The sequence below is a fragment of the Lithobates pipiens genome, unplaced genomic scaffold (assembly GCF_037356315.1).
Source record: "Lithobates pipiens isolate NorthernLeopardFrog02 unplaced genomic scaffold, aLitPip1_a1.2 Scaffold_8, whole genome shotgun sequence".
NCBI lineage: Eukaryota > Metazoa > Chordata > Amphibia > Anura > Ranidae > Lithobates > Lithobates pipiens.
In genome coordinates, this window is record NW_027507903.1 from 435,840,483 (window position 1) to 435,854,130 (window position 13,648).

Sequence of the window (13,648 nt, forward strand, 5' to 3'; positions counted from 1 at the left end):
ACTGTGGAACCTAAGGGTATAACCCTGTGCATTGTGTAAATAGGCTGTTTGATCCTGTCTTCTCTGATCCTATCCTTCTTCCAAAGTCCCTAATATATCTCCTGATAAGACAGAGCTTTTGGAGTCACCCTACACATGCTCAGTTTGGTGTGCATTGCTAGAGCGTTTTTATTTTTTCTTGGGAGGGTGCCTGTGATCAGCACAGGGCCAAGCACTATCAGACAGAGGCTCAAAGGTACTGCAGCCTCTTAGGACAATGAGAGGAGAATGAAAACTCCTCCTACACCAGGGGTGCCCAAACCTTTTTTCAAAGAGGGCCAGATTTAATGAAGTGAACATGCATGAAGGCTGACCATTTTGCCTGACATTCTTTGAACCATTAAAATCTAGCTTAAGTGTGTTCGTCCGAGCACTTATACACTGCCCAACAATAATTCTCTTGCCTTTGTGGCTGTGTGTGGTAAAGAGATGAGCCCGGGTGTGTTATTTGTATATATATATATATATATACATATATATATATATATATATATATATATATATATATATATATATATATATATATATATATACGTATCTTTTGTGGCCCCCCAACAAATATCCCTCAGGACTAAGGACTCAGGACTCAGGACTAAGGATGAGCTCGGGCGTGTTATTTGGATATACCATATTTATCGGAGTATAAAGCCCCGTACACACGAGAGGACTTATGTCCGACAGACTTCCGAAGGAGTCCTGCCGGAGTTCTGCTGGAGTTCCGACAGAGTTCTGACGGACTTTTCGACTGAGCGGACTTGGCCACACACAATCACACCAAACTCCGATGGATTCGAACGTGATGACGTACGACTGGACTCGAATAAGGAAGTTCCTAGCCAGTAGCCAATAGCTGCCCTAGCGTCGGTTTTAGTCCGTCGGAATAGCATACACACGAGCGAATTTTTCGAAGGGACCGGGTCCGGCGGAGTTCCGTCGGAAAAATTTGAAGCATGTTCCATTTCTAAAGTCCGTCAGACTTTTGTGAATCAAAAGTCCGTTGCAGCCCACACACGATCGAATAGTCTGACGGAATCAGTCCGTCGGACTTTGGATGTTGAAAAGTCCGCTCGTGTGTACGCGGCATAACACGCACCTTCGCGGCATTTTAAATAAAGAACTGTGAAACAAAATAAGGGTCAGTACCCATCAATGCAGCTTAATCAGTGCCCATCTGCAGCCTCATCATTGCCATGAATGCAGCCTCACCATTTCCATGAATGCAGCCTTACTATTGCAATCAATGCAGCCTTACCATTGCCATGAATGCAGCCTCACCATTGCCATGACTAGTGTAGTCTGAATGTTCCCCTTATACTATTCCTTATCTATTAGAAACGAGACCACACCATAGGTTGGAGTAAACTGGCCACAACAGCCTTTATTAAACATAACTCAAAATTACTCCAATAACTTGTAAATATGAAAATATATAAATATATAAATATATATAAATATATAAATATAAATATAAATAACTTTATTAACATTAAACCACATTTTAATTAACATTAACTGCCCATTCTGGTGATCTCTGACGGTGACCACACTTAAACCAATACCCAATCACTGCGGTACACCTGACCAACTTCCCAAAGGCCTCCACCTGTGACCGGTCGGAGACAACTTCCGCCAGTGAACATAACCGTATTCCCTCCAACGTTCAGGAATACCCAGAGGGGCCGATCGTTAGATGAGCCCCCCACACCCTCAGATCCCTTCTGAGTACCTGTCTACCGTCAGAAACCACCAGAAAACACACCGCCAACAAGAAAAACTTTCAGCTGCCGTGACAACCGATGAACCTGAAAAAGAAGAAAAAGACCAGCAACAAAACACCACAAAACAAACACATAACAATAGGGCGGGAGGGTGGGAAAAACTGCCTCCTCTGTGTCACACTGGGCTCCGAATGATTCCTTAAAGCCACACCTCTCCCTTTTATGTGACCCCTCCCCTACACTGAACTTGTTTCCTGCAAACCTTTTCCTGAACTCCACCCATAAAGCTTAACCCTCTGTGTCCCTCATCCACACTGTCATGTCCAGCACTCCTTATATCATTGCATTCTTAATCCGTGCTTCTCTTGACTAGTGTAGTCTGAATGTTCCCCTTATACTATTCCTTATCTATTAGAAACGAGACCACACCATAGGTTGGAGTAAACTGGCCACAACAGCCTTTATTAAACATAACTCAAAATTACTCCAATAACTTGTAAATATGAAAATATATAAATATATAAATATATATAAATATATAAATATAAATATAAATAACTTTATTAACATTAAACCACATTTTAATTAACATTAACTGCCCATTCTGGTGATCTCTGACGGTGACCACACTTAAACCAATACCCAATCACTGCGGTACACCTGACCAACTTCCCAAAGGCCTCCACCTGTGACCGGTCGGAGACAACTTCCGCCAGTGAACATAACCGTATTCCCTCCAACGTTCAGGAATACCCAGAGGGGCCGATCGTTAGATGAGCCCCCCACACCCTCAGATCCCTTCTGAGTACCTGTCTACCGTCAGAAACCACCAGAAAACACACCGCCACAGCCCGAAAGGGTGACCCCCTCAACCTTGAGGGCCGCCCCACACCCGAAGAGCTTTCTGTATGCCCTCCTGTAAGCCAAAGGACCAGAGGTCAATCCCCACATCCGATAGATGAACGCCATCCCGCCTAAGATAAAGCCCTACATTCACCTCCAATTCCCTGTGTCTTACCACAATGCCCCCGTTCTGCACTACAAACCGCCCAACAACCTTATTAACCCTAATCCTAGTTTTCTCGAGGCTGGCTAAAGACCTGGCCCCCCGCCACACCGTTCTGGCCACAATGTCCGACCACACCAAAATGGTGCCCGGGAACAGGACTCGCATGCACAACACATCAGCCTTGATATCCGCCAAAATGTCCTTCACTTTCCGAACTCCCAGGTCATTGCCCCCCGCATGAACAACCAGCACATCCGGGGGCCTATCCCTCAAAGCGAAGCGCTCCACCTCCCTCATGACACGCTCCCACCTCATGCCCGGGAAACCCAACCACATCACCCTAGCAACCTCCCTGGGGATACCCAATTGCCTGCCTGCTGGTAGAGAATCACCTCTCCTGGCCCCCCAGCAGACGTACGAATGCCCCAGGATCCAAACGAGGCGTTGAGAACCTCCATCTGGAATGAAAACAAGAGAAATAACACAACAACCAAAGGAATGTTACAAGCACAGTCCTCCCCCCCATAAATCCCACAGCAAACAACCCCCAGCCGCACCCTCCTTACCCCAGTAGCAACTGCGGCCGGACATAGGACCGGAACCTCCGGGACTCCCATCTACCAATCCGGCGCACCACCGCCTCCTCCAGCCCACATCGAGCCGCTTCCGTGGCCGCCCCAATCCGAAAAGAGTGGGACGCGTAGTCCCGCTCATCCAAACCCACCGCCCTCAGGCATTGCCGAAAGACCGACACAAATTGAAAACGGGATAGAAAAGAGCCCTCCTCGTGCACCAAAAAGGGGCCCGCCCCCACAGGCCGTACCGCCCGGAAAGCCCGTACCGCCGCCACCGGGCACACTACCGAGCCCGGCAGGGCGAGCAGCGTAATCGCCACTCCCCTGCCCCGTTGATCAGTCTTAGACCTACGCAACCGTATACTCACCCGATCCGCAACCACCTGCACATCCTGATCCAACAGACCCCCAGCCACCCGTTTTGAGCGACACACCAACTCCCCGATCCTAAAAGCCCCATAAAACGCCAACGAAAACGCTGCCGTAAACAGAACGGTCTCGTAAGCAGACGAGCAAACGTCCACCAGCCGAGAACAAATTGCCACCAAATTGTCAAATGACACCGGCCGGCGCGCATCCCTACCCTTCCAATCCCTCCTGTACCCTTTCAACGTTTGCCTCACCCAAAAATCCTTCGTCCCGTCCGGCTCCCCCCACAGTTTGAACAAAAAGGCCAACCCCGCCAGCTTCCGCTCAATAGACGCGGGAGACAGGCCCGTCTCAATGTTCCGGGCAACCCAGTACAATACCACCCAGCGCCGGTCGGAGCCCCGACCAGCCACTCCAACCTCCCGCAGGAACGCCCACCATTCCGCCCACACTCTAGAATAAGCGGACCATGTAGCCTCACTCAACGACCTTTTTAACCAACCTGCGGCGATTCCAAGGGAAGTTCCCACATCCACCCGGGGCATGGCGCCCCCGACTCCTCCGCTCCCGGCGCCAGCTGCCGGAACTTGTCCCACTGAAAACGAGAGAGCGAGTCAGCCAAAGAATTCTCCACCCCAGGTATGTGCACAGCATAAACGTAAACATTGAGCCGCAAACAGCGAAAGACCAGGTGTCGCAGCAGCCGGATGACCGGGGGGGAGGAAGCAGTCATCCGATTGAGGACCTGGACCACCCCCATGTTATCGCAATTGATGCGCAACTTCAAATTACGAAACTCCGCCCCCCACAGCTCCAATGCCACCACTATCGGGAACAATTCTAGCAAAACCAAATTGCCCAACAACCCCGCAACCTCCCATGAGCGTGGCCAAGGTTCCGCACTCCACCGACCCCGGAAAAATGCCCCATAACCCGTTGAGCCAGCCGCGTCAGTAACCAACTCCACATCGAAGTTGCTCACTGGCCCCGACATCCACATAGCCCGCCCATTATACGACTCCAAAAATTCATGCCAAGCCCGCAGGTCCTCCCGGTGTTCCCTTTGCAAACGCACAAAGTGGGTAGGGGCGGTTACCCCGGCAGTGGCCCCCGACAGCCGTCGGCAGAACACACGGCCCATAGGGATGATCCGGCAAGCGAAATTCAGCTTGCCCAACAGGGACTGCAGGGCCCGAAGCTGAACCTTCGGCCGGCCCTGCATGCCTGCCAACTCCGCCTGCAGATCCCGTAATTTATTCTCTGGCAAGCGACACTCCATTGCCATAGAATCAATCACGATTCCCAAAAAACTCAATTCCGTCACCGGGCCTTCCGTCTTATCCCCCGCCAACGGCACCCCGAACCTGCCCGCAATGTGCTGCAACGTGGACAGAAGAATCGCACACACATTGGAGGCAGGCGGGCCCACGCACAGAAAGTCATCCAAATAGTGGATGACCGACTCCAGGCCCGAAACATCTCTCACCACCCATTCCAAAAATGAACTAAAAGCTTCAAAATAGGCGCATGAAATGGAACAACCCATGGGCAGGCACAAGTCCACATAAAACTTGCCCCGCCAATGGCACCCCAACAGCCGGAAGCTGTCCGGGTGGACCGGCAGAAGGCGAAACGCCGATTCCACATCCGCCTTGGCCATGAGAGCCCCACGACCATACCGCCTGACCCACCGTACCGCCGCGTCAAAAGACGTGTAGGAAACCGTACACGCCTCCGGGTCAATGAAATCATTGACCGACCCCCCTTTCGGAAAAGACAGGTGATGAATCAAGCGAAACTTCCCCGGCTCCTTCTTAGGAACTACACCCAACGGGGAGACCACCAGGTCCCCCCACGGCTGCACTTCGAAAGGACCACCCATCCGGCCTAGCGCCACCTCTTTACCCAATTTGTCATCCACAACCCCCGGGTGATCTAAAGCCGATCGCAAATTCCTGGCCAACGGCGGCACCCCTCCCAAAGAACAGGGAATCCTAAAACCGTCCCGAAAACCCAGAATTAACCCACGCGCCGCCGCACCATCCGGATACCTATTTAGGAAAGGAAGCATCCTTCCCAGGTTCACCGGCGTCATCCCTCTTGTGACCGGCGGCACTGGCACGCTGACCTTTTTTGAAACAGCGAGACAGGGGGTGGGTGCCGCCGCACCCGGAGCACTCATGCTTGAAGCGGCACGCGCCTCCGAATTTACAAGCCCCTTCATTAAAGGGCCAGCACACCCCCCACTTCTTTCCGGCCGGCAGTCCCGAGGAAGACGCACTCCCGGCCCCCCCCTGAAGAAACGGAGTGGGCGCCCGCGGAGCAGACATAAGCCTCATCCAGAGGCTTATGTCCTTGTGATCCCACCGCAGGTCAGCCCGCACTGCCTTACGCTGACGAAACTGCTCATCATAGCGCAGCCAAGCCAGCCCTCCATACACTCGGTGAGCCTCCCCAATCGCGTCCAGGTAACAAAATAACGCCGAGCAATGCTCGGGGTTCTTTTCCCCTATCACGCTAGCCAATATAGCGAACGCCTGAAGCCAATTTGCAAATGTGCGCGGGATCAGCCGATACCTACGTTTCTCCTCGTCGTCCTTCTTGGAACTGTCCGGCTTAACCCTGTCCAAATTAAATTTCTCGAGGGGGAGCAAGGAGAAAATCTCCACATACTCACCCTTGCCGATCTTGTCCCGCACCTCCTGCTTCAAATGCGCCCCCAATGGGCCTTCGAAACAAACATAGACTTCGCACCGGGCAGCATCCGCGATCCTAACCAGGTCAGACCGCGCCCCCGGGTCCGCGGGCACCGGGGGGACCCCCGAGCCCACACCCCCCGCATCCGTGCTCCCCGACACCGCAGCAGGCGGTGCATCCCGCGCAGGAATGACCTCCGCCCCCCCGGCCCCCCCCACAGTACCCATCCAGGGGGCCACCTGAGGCGACCCGGAGCCCCCAGCAAACTTACCAACCAGGGCCTGCAGCCCCCCCAACAGCTCCTGCAACTGACCTGACGGCCCCCCCGGGGCCACAGGCCCCGCCCCCTGCGCTGAACCTGCCGCAACCCCCCCCAATACGTCCCGGGATCCCGTGGGCACCGCACCCCCCTGCGCCACCCCCATCAGATCCCGCAAGGCATCCGCCAGCAATGTAGACTCCCGCAACTTACCCGGGCCCCCAGGGGCCTCGGCGACCGGTACCGGTCCGGGTGTAGAAAAGGACCCCTCCTCCTCCTGGGACAGCTCGCTCTCCGAACCGACCTCTCCAACGCGCACCGGGGACGCGGCAATCCCCCTGTGCTCCGCGCGGTCCATCCGGTCCCTGCGATCCGGGACTGCAGGCAATGTCCTCCTCCCCCCGCCGCCCCTGGCATGCCGGCGTCTAAAACCAGCCCTGCCAGGCACCTTGGCAGCCTTCTGCGACCCACCCTCCCCCCCTCCGGCATGCGACCCCCCCGGAGCGCCCCCCTCCCCCCCACCGCGCGGATGCTGGCCCCAGACCCAGCCTGCCGCAGATCCCCCGCCACGTGCACCCCCCCCCCTTGGCCTGCCGACCCAGAGCCATCCACACTCCCCCCCACCTCCACCGGGCCCCGTGCGGTCCCGGCGCCATGTCCATGCGGCCGTGAAGCCCCGCCCCCCTCCGTTCGGCGGCGCAACGACCGCCCGGACCGGGGGGAGCCGATAACCTGCCGTTTTGCCGGGGGGACCGATCGGTCCACCCCCGGGCTCCGGGAGTCACGAGGCGGCCGAGGAGTAGGCCCAGGAGAAAAACGCGCCGGAGGCCGAGACCTCCGCGCGCGCAGTGGAACCTCACCTGTCCCGCCGCCGTCCACATCGCCGTCCGTCAGGTCACCCACACGTTCCCGCAGCCAGTCCGCACCGTGCACCTCCGCCGCCCGTCGCAGCCGCGCGAAGAGTCCCTCGAGGTCCGCCATAGCAGAGGAGCAGCGAAAAAACTGCCTCCTCTGTGTCACACTGGGCTCCGAATGATTCCTTAAAGCCACACCTCTCCCTTTTATGTGACCCCTCCCCTACACTGAACTTGTTTCCTGCAAACCTTTTCCTGAACTCCACCCATAAAGCTTAACCCTCTGTGTCCCTCATCCACACTGTCATGTCCAGCACTCCTTATATCATTGCATTCTTAATCCGTGCTTCTCTTGAATGCAGCCTCACCATTGACATGAATGCAGCCTTATCATTGCAATCAATGCAGCCTTTCCATTGCCATGAATGCACCCTTATCATTGTCATGATGAGTGCAGCCTTACCATTGCCATGATGAATGCAGCCTTACCATTGCCATGAATGCAGCCTTACCATTGCAATGATGAATGCAGCCTTACCATTGCCATGAATGCAGCCTTACCATTGCCATGAATGCAGCCGTACCATTGCCATCTGTGCAGCCTGATTGATGCCCATCTGCAGCCTCAGAGGGGACAGGGAGGGGGGAGGGACAAGCGCAGACAGATTACATACAGAAGAATCTCCTGTTTACTCAGCAGCTTCTTTAATACAAAGCCCCGCCTCCTATGATAGACAGAACAGTCGTCCAATGGCAGCCCAGGAGACAGGACTTCCAATTACAGATGCCGCCAAGTAAGCAGGAGATTCTCCTGTATGTAATCTGATGGCACTCGTCCTGCCCCCTCTGAGTCAGTGTCAATAAATACGCCCGGGGGCCACAAAAGATACATATATCCAAATCTCCAGGGGGGCCTTATAAAAGTGGAACCCAGACCGCGATTGGCCCGCAATTGGCCTGACCTACACGCTTTAACTAGACACTGATAGAAGACACAAGACTGCTATATACTGCTGAAAGGTATTTAGTCATTTATATTTGCTAAAATAATTGCATTTCTATGTTCTGTGTACTGCGGAAGACCAGATATAGAGAATGCAAGGTCCTGGGTTTAGTAACACTTTAATGCAGTCGTACAATATAAGTAACTGAGATCCGTCTTTTTTTATCTATGTGTTATTGAGTTACAAGATTTTTTTATTTCTTTTTTTTGCCCCCAAAAAAGGAAATGGTGTGCAAAATCACCTTTTCATCCCCTTAACCAAAATTAGGCTGGATTAGTTACTGTAGGTTACAAACTTTTTTTTCCTGCTACTTTTAATTCTATTTTTATTTCTAGACAATGTATTACTGAACTGTTAAAATTTCAAACAGCAGTTTTAAAACATGCATCTTGTAACCAAAGTTGTATTATAGAAGACAGTCTTTTCTTTGTTCACAAAACTCAAGATCTCAGACAAAATGTTACAACAAAGCTGTTCTATGCTTCAATTTATGTAATCAGTTAAAAAAAGAAAGCAGTAGTGGAGGAGTCAGGAGAGGAAGAATTTGCACCGCAGTTATATTCTGTACATCACCTTGGTATTCTAGAGTTTTTTGTTTCTTTTTAGGGGATACTTTTTTATGTTTTCATTTTTATGCTTAGTTCTGAAAAAGACTAATTTAACTGTGCATTTATATGTTTGCCATTAACCCACTTTCTGAGGGAACATTATTATTCCAGTGTAAAGGGGGAAGACTGGAGGTGGGGGTTAGAACTGGAATTGCACTTTGTTAATGAAATGGACATGGGCATTTTTAGAAGGAGAATTGAGGCTGGAGGGTGGGGTCTACTAAAATCCCAGTCCACCCAAAATGAGGAAAATGTTATACTTAACTAACGGTAATTTTCCTTTCCTGATGCAAGCATGACAGCATATACCTATGGGTAGGCTCCGCCCCCTGCCCTATCACAGGACTGGTTATACTATAAGATTAGATCTCCTCCCTGCCTGCAGCATTCTCGTAATTTAGTATCACTGCAAGGCCTTTTGTTTGTTTATTTCTTTTCTTTTTTTTTATGGGAAGAACCTATATGCTGCATCAGGAAAGGAAAATTACCGTTATGTAAGTATAAAATTTTCCTCATTCCTGACGCAGCATGACAGCATATACATATGGGATGTACAAAATCACCAGACAGATGTGTGGGTAATGCTGTACTATTTATTCTATATACATATTTAGATCGTTTTAACTTGTTTATGTCAATTGCTCCAATACCGAGCGGCCAAAGTGTACTGTGGTTAAAGCCGCAGGATCCACTTTATAGTGGTTCAGAAAAGTATTGAAGGTTGCCCAAGTGGCGGCCCTACAGATTAGTTCAGGGTTGACCCCTCAGAAATTTACCCATGAGGCCGCCGTCCCTTGTGTGGAGTGAGCCCTAAGCTCCACTGGGGGTTCTAAGCTCTTTGCAGTAGAAGCTCTCTGTATGAAATTCAATAGCCACGATACCAGTGTCCTTGCGGACGCTGCCAGCCCTTTTCTGCTCCCTTCTGGGATGATGAACAGATTTTCTGTCTTCCTAAAGGCTGCCATCATTTCTATGTAGGTCTTTAAGATGGACCCGACGTCCAGACTGTGTGGTGTCTCTGATGCTTCTACCTGGAAGGTTGGGAGCACTATTTCCTGATTCCTATGGAATGTGTTATTAACTTTAGGCCTGTAGTGTAGTAGTGTTTGTAATACTACTCTGTCTGCCAGGTGACAACATTATGGTGATTTATAGCCTAAGGCTTATATATCTGTCACCCTTCTGCCTGAGGTGATTGCTGTAAGAAACACTGTTTAAAACTATTTGGAGAGCCCATGGTGGGACATATGATCGTTCTGCGGGATGAATTCTCGCACATGCCTTCAAGAACTGACGGATTAGGCACCATGATACCCACATTGCTGTCAGGGCTGAGACTTGTACTTTGAGTGTACCAACACTAAAGCCTTTGTCCACACCTGCTTGGAGGAAGTTTAGAACCTGGGGTTCTGATTGTGCTCGGGGATCGAACCCTTGGTCTTCCGTGAAGGATATGAACTTTTTCCATATTCGAGAGTAGATCTGGTTAGTGGTGGCTGTTTTTGCTTTCAACGGTGTTTCCACCACAGCTGCCGAACACCCTGTTTCTTCTAGCCTTTTCCTTTCAGCCTCCAGGCTGCTAAGTGTAAGACTCTTGGGTCTGCATGTACCACTTGACCTTGTTGTAGCAGGTACGGTATGTTTGGAAGGGGCATCGGAGGTTCCACCGCTAAAAACTGCAGCAATGGGAACCACGGGCTGCGTGACCACATTGGAATTATTACTATCACCATCCCTGAGTGTTTTTACTCCGTTGAATAGTCTGAAGACTAGTGCAATGGAGGGAATACATAGGCTAGTCTGAAAACCCATCTCGTGTTGAGAGCATCTGTTGCTTCTGCTTCTTGGAACCTTGCCCAGGCCAGAAAGCGCCTGCACTTTTTGTTGGCTGTGGTTGCCATTAGATCCAGGTGGCTGTGGTTGCACATAGGGCTGCCCTAAATTCTATCACATTGGAGACCTCTCTCTGTCTGTGTTTCCACCTGCCTTGGGCTAAGAGCCCATTGTAGTGTGCACCCCATCCCGATGCTGAGGCATCTGATGTTATCACTTGCGGGGGATCTGGTACTAGTAGATGGCATTTGTGGAGATTTTCCAGATCTTTCCACCATTCTAGGGACTTTCTCATCTCTGAAGTTAGTTGAACTGTTCTGTTGGACTGATTGTTTTCACCATTGATTGAGGAAAGCTTTCTGGAATATCCTCAACCTCCAATGAGCCCATCTGACCATTGGGATTGTTGCAGATAATGTTCCCAGGAGACTGAGGCAACGTGATGCCAATAGATAGGTCACATTCAATATCTTCTCCCTGCTCTATTGTATTTCTGTGGGTGTCTAGGACTGCACCCAAAAACAATAGCCTTTGTGATGGCTCCAACTGGCTCTTCCGCCAACTGATAATCCACCCGAATCCCTGTAACATGTCTATCAGTATTTGGCGATGGTCCAACAGTATCTGTGGGCTTTCCGCCATCAGTAGGATATCGTCTAAGTAGTGAAAGGCTTGTAGGCCTTGTTTTCGTAGAATAGCTATTATTGGTAGGAGAACTTTGGAGAAAGTTCTGGGCCAAGTAGATAGGCCGAACGGTAGGCACACAAATTGGAAATGCTGGTTTGACACTGCAAACCGCAGATATTTGTGTAACTGCGCATGCAGCGGGACGTGCAAATATGCATCTTTTAGGTCGAGGGACAACATCCAGTAGCCCTTTGAGAGGGCTTGCGTTACTGAGTGCAATGACTACATCTTGAAACTCTGGACTGAGATTAATTTTTTCAGGTCTCTTAGATCCAGGATGGGCCTTAAGTCACCTGTCTTTTTCTGAACCAAGAAAAGTGGTGAATAGAAACCTTGCATTTGCTCCTGTATTGGTACTGTTGCTATTGCGCCCTTCTGTAGTAGCGTTTTGATATATTCGAATATTATCTAAGCTCTCTGTTGACTGCGTGATAATCATGTGGGAGAGAAGTGGGGGGTTTTGGGATGGGATAGGAATTTCCAACGGTGTCCTGCTTGGACCACATCTATGACCCAGGGTTCTTTGACTCGCTCCGTCCAAACACGAGTGTCTGTGCAACCTGGCACCTACTGCCCCTGTCTGGACTGGGAAACCGTCAAAAGGGTTTCTGCTGCTCCGAAGTCGATTCTGTCTTTGGTAATCGTGCCACTGTATTTTGAGGTGTTCTCCCACTTTTTTTATACTCTTTAAGAGGTCTAAATTCTCTCACTTTTCACTTCTTTGGATAGTGCTTCCTTCCCTGGAAGCGTCTTTTTTTTGGTTTCAGATCTTGCGGGAGCATACCCGACTTGCCTCCAGTGACTTTTGAAATCGCTGACTCCATTTTATTGCCAAACAGGGCAGTTCCGTCAAACGGAATGCGGCACCAGTTTACCTTTGACGATATGTCCGCTGTCCACGGCTTGAGCCACAGGCTCTCCTCACCATTACCAACCACTGCATGCCCCTGGCTGAGCAGCGCATGGCATCAATCGCTGCTTCACCGACAAAGTCACCTGAAAGCTTTATGTTGGTTAATAATTTGAGGGATGTGGTCATATCTGCTTCTGATTTCAGATCTGCTTCTACGCTCTCTGCCCACAACGTAATGGCTTTAGCCAAAGAGGTAAGTGCCAAGATGGGTCTACATGCACTGCCTGCTGCTATGTAGGCTCTTTTCATGTCTGCATCCATCCTTCTATCTAAAGGCTCCTTAAAGGACACTGCATCGTCCATGGGAAGGGTTACATAGCGGGCGTGTCTCATAACTGCCGCATCCAAAAAGGGTGGTGTTTCCAGGGAGTGCATATCTTCCATTTTGAACGGGTACATTCCATTAAATCTGTTGACTGGGGACACCTACCTGTCCACCTTCTCCCACTCTTCTTTAATAATGTCTTTTGCCTCTTCAATAAGAGGATAAGAGGAAACGAGAGACTTGTCTTTCTGAACTGGGGATAGTACATCCTTGTTTTAGTGGTTTGCGTTACTTCCACTCTAGTGCTTCTCTAACTGCCTTTACCAAAGGCTGTACTGAGGAATATTTGAAACCTATAGTGCTGTTCTCTTGCTGGGATTCCTCTCCAGAACTGGACCCTGGGGAAGGATCTCTGGGCTGCCGTCAGGCTCACACCACTTTCCCCAGGCTGACTAGTTGTGGTTGTTAAGTCTTGTAGAGACTCCTTGACCGTCTGTTTGATTATTCAGATCATTTCAGCCTTCTCGGCCTCTTTATCTGTTGCCGCTTCTAGTAGGCAAGCTTTACATAATATTTTAAGGGCTCTTAATCCACATCCTACACAGAGATCATCTCTAGACTCTTCTTCCTGATGTGTGTATTCTACTCTGTGCTGGTTTTGTTTGCAGGCTTTAGAGTGTATAGCTGACCTCTCAGAGCTTGAGGCATGATGCTGATGTGCCTTCCTAATCTTGGAGGAGTGTTGCGGCTGATGAGAGCTGAAACAAATTACAGCCTGTCAGTGTGTGCACTCTTTTTTAGGATGTCATACAGACAGA

General features: G+C 50.5%; 1 protein-coding gene across 1 annotated transcript; it reads right to left on the reverse strand.

The window, feature by feature from the left end:
• Positions 1 to 1,358: 1,358 nt before the first annotated feature.
• On the reverse strand, positions 1,359 to 7,049 carry LOC143964542 (integrase/recombinase xerD homolog). Its single transcript, XM_077474331.1, has 2 exons — positions 6,880 to 7,049; positions 1,359 to 4,305 (listed from the first exon to the last, which is right to left on the reverse strand). Exons 1-2 carry the CDS (start codon positions 7,022 to 7,024, stop codon positions 3,329 to 3,331), a joined length of 1,122 nt encoding a protein of 373 aa, XP_077330457.1. The 5' UTR covers positions 7,025 to 7,049; the 3' UTR covers positions 1,359 to 3,328.
• Between the last annotated feature and the right edge of the window lie 6,599 nt (positions 7,050 to 13,648).